The 3,496-nt window shown below is 36.6% G+C and overlaps 1 protein-coding gene across 1 annotated transcript in view; it reads left to right on the forward strand.

Moving 5' to 3' along the window:
• The window catches only part of LOC109832500 (regulation of nuclear pre-mRNA domain-containing protein 1B), a 5,348-nt gene that overhangs the window by 1,498 nt on the left and 354 nt on the right, over positions 1–3,496 (forward strand). The window contains exons 3-8 of the mRNA XM_020399852.1: positions 277–524; positions 1,589–1,750; positions 1,853–2,009; positions 2,918–3,060; positions 3,226–3,261; positions 3,377–3,496. The exon at positions 3,377–3,496 is cut by the window's right edge and continues 354 nt beyond it. Coding sequence (XP_020255441.1) covers positions 277–524; positions 1,589–1,750; positions 1,853–2,009; positions 2,918–3,060; positions 3,226–3,261; positions 3,377–3,496 — 866 coding nt within the window. The remainder of the gene's footprint in view (positions 1–276; positions 525–1,588; positions 1,751–1,852; positions 2,010–2,917; positions 3,061–3,225; positions 3,262–3,376) is intronic.

Raw genomic sequence — 3,496 nt, forward strand, 5'->3', positions numbered from 1 at the left:
GTGACTTTACTCATGAACTGCCAAGTATTCTGTAGCACTAAAGTTATTATTGGTGAAGCAGTTTGTTTGGTACCTTAAATCTCCGAATAACTGGTGGCATCCCCATTGTCATTCTTCGCTTTAAGGTCGTATTTTTGTCGTCTCAGGAGTTGTTTGTTTTTAATCAATAAAAATGTTTCCTCTTAGCTATCAGTCATTCTTCCGCTTTAAGCTTTGTGCTTCTTGTTTACATTATTAAGATGATCTCAATGTGTCACCTTAACTCGTACCTGTTAGCTTTATCACATTGGTGTATATTTCATCGGAAGAATGCAGAACAAGTTGTTCAAACATGGGATAAGCAATTCCATAGTGCCCAAAAAGAGCAAAAAGTACCACTTCTATATCTTGCCAATGACATCTTGCAGAACAGCAAGCGGACAGGATCAGAGTTTGTTGGTGAGTTTTGGAAGGTTCTTCCAGCAGCCGTCAAAGTTGTTATGGAGAATGGTGATGATCATGGAAAGAATGTTGTTTCTAGACTGGTGAGGATCTTTACCTTCTTAATTACTGAAGAAAGTTGCTGCAAGTATGCTTGACCTGCTCATATAATATTGCTTCTGCGCTTGTAGTTTATTTTACTATAAAGTTACTTATAAATTGGTGTTGCTTCGGCCACTGAAATTTACCATCGAATGCAAGTTCTGTGAGGCTAATTGCCTTTTGAGATCTCCTCTCATGTAATGCCTTTGCTACGAAATCTATTTGTCCTTTAATTATGCTGTCCTTCTTTCCTTTTCTTCGAGAATTTGAGAAGTTGCTGGATGGTTGCTTGCGTATACCTGCCTGGCTGTTAAAGGTTTTACAGAAAGACACCTACTAATTGTAGTTGTATTTGTCTGCAGGCCAGCACATAATGAGTGTTGAATTTGTTGATAGCTGTTGTGGAACTTGTAAAATTGTTCCAGGCCAGCACATAATGAGTGTTGAATTTGTTGATAGCTGTTGTGGAACTTGTAAAATTGTTCTGCAGCTTTGAGAACCTATAGTTACCATGTGTTGTGGAACTTGTAAAATTGTTCTGCAGCTTTGAGAACCTATAGTTACCATGTATGGATAAGTTAACAGCATAATCATGCCTCCTAGAATCCAGCTGTACCAGCACGATTCATGTTTGTTATATAGGCACATCCTCTTGTTTTTTCCTTCTCTTTGCGTACGTATATAATTTTAAATCTTGGACGTGTTATTTTCTGATGCGTTAAGATCTGCGTATGCTATTGCTCATAAATTGGGGGTTGATAGTTGTTGGTATAATTTACATGCTTATCCTTTTGATAGGCATAGTTTCACATACGTCCGTCAAAAGTTCCTTCTGAAGCATCTGTAACTTTTCTTGGTGTGTTAGACACAATTCTTCTCATGTGTATGTTTCACAAAACTGATAAAACAGTTACCTACCTGCTCTTAGGTAAGTAAGCATCTAGTGTTTCGCTGCAAGTCAATTATTTCCCATTGTAGTGGGGAGCCTTACCTGACTAGCACATTTACCTTGAAAAAAAAATACTAACTCTTGATTTTATTTTTACCTATTGCTTAATATTTTTAGGTTAATATTTGGGAAGAAAGAAGAGTTTTTGGATCTCGTGCACGAGGCCTTAAGGATCTAATGCTTGGCTCTGAACCTCTCCCTGCATTGGAATTGAATAAAAAGCGCTCACGTTCTGGTTCTGTAAAGATCATGAGAAGAGATTCGCGCTCTATAAAAACAGTAAGAATTCAATCTTCAATTTCTCCTTTCTGCTTAGTATTTGTTGAGCTCTCACTCAGGCTTGAAGAAAGTGCTTGATCAATGTTTCTGAACTTAAACCAGAAATTGTCTATTGGAGGAACAGCTGAAAAGATCGTCTCTGCACTTCATACCGTGCTGAGCGAACACCCAGACGAGGATACAGACCTGGAAAAGTGCAAGAATGCAGTGCGTCGTCTAGAAAAGATGGAGAAGGATGTTGAACTAGCTTGTGCTCGAGGTAGCAAGAATATTTTACTATTGTCTAGGATTGTTAAAATCTATCTGGTATCTATTGATTGGTCATAGAACTAAGAATAGAAACTATTTTGGACTAAACAGTTGAAAATAATTGGACATATAGATGAAAACTCGCCCCATTGGACATTCATTTATTCATTGCTCTTATATCGGAAGCCTATTATGTGAGAACTGAGCTAATGATTTGTAATAAATGATTTAAAACTAATATGTTAGTATGCTAAACATAAATAATGTTTCCCACATATCGTTGACTTTGAATTTGTTTCAGTTTTGGCTTAAACCATTCTAAGATAATTATATCCTATCAATTGTTGGACACATATATGAAAGCTTGTCCTATATACTTATGCGTTTAGATTTTTCCTGTTATATCTGAGGCCTATTAAACTGAGCTAGTGACTTATAGTATAAATGATCAAAAAACTGATTGTATTTTATGTTAAACATAAATAGTGTTTCCCACATCTTGTTGATTATGAATTTGTTTGAGTTGTAGCTAAAACCATTCCTTTCATAATTATATCCTATCACTTCACAAAAGATCATCACCACTTGTTCCCATCAGAGTAAAGAGTTACCGAAATGGATAATAAAGTATGCATAAAAGATTAGACTAATGACCACTAGGTTCCGGTAGTTGTGTATGTCAGAAATTATAGGAACTAGGTAATTCAGAAATATTAATGATGGAGTTATATCTATAATATGATAGGATAATCTGAAATTGGTGGACCTAATTGAAGTCAATCTGAATGAGAAAAGTAGTCCTTTGGGTTTGGATTCATTCTTGCATTTATCTAGACTGGTCATCCGAGTTTAGTTGTCTTTCTGAATATTCTCCTAAATTTACTTCATGGAATTTCTGAAAATTTTATTCGTTTATAGCGGGGGACCCTCGCAGGGTGTCATTAGGAGAAGAGATACAGGAAGAGGAGGCTACTTTAAAACAGTGCATTGAGAAGATTAAATCAGTTGAAGGCAACAGAGAAGCTCTGGTTTCTCGGTTGAAGGAAGCACTTCAAGAACAGGTCTGAACTTACCCCAACTTGATATGTTGCTCTTGATGTATACTTCAATTTGTTTTTAAATCTTTTGCACATATATGGAACAAAGAGGGTTTTCTCGACATTCTCATAACAATTTCTTGTCATGAGTTGCCATAAATTTATGCTTATTTACCTATGTTTGTTCAGGAATCACAACTGGAGAGCGTGCGAACTCAGTTACAGGTAAAACGACTACTTTCTCATGTAGCTACATGTTCACCCGTTAATCTGTTATTTCGCTACCTCTATGTAAAGTTCTGTGTCAGTTGTGATGAGAAACATTCATTGAAAATTTCAGGTCGCACAAGGACAGCTAGAACAAGCCGCAAACATGAGAAGGCGTCTCAATAATGAACCAATTGTGCCATTACCAAAACCAGATTCAAATGGTCCATCCGCAGCAACGGACTCCAAGAAG

This window comes from Asparagus officinalis, chromosome 3, assembly GCF_001876935.1.
Source record: "Asparagus officinalis chromosome 3, Aspof.V1, whole genome shotgun sequence".
NCBI classification, from domain to species: Eukaryota; Viridiplantae; Streptophyta; class Magnoliopsida; order Asparagales; family Asparagaceae; genus Asparagus; species Asparagus officinalis.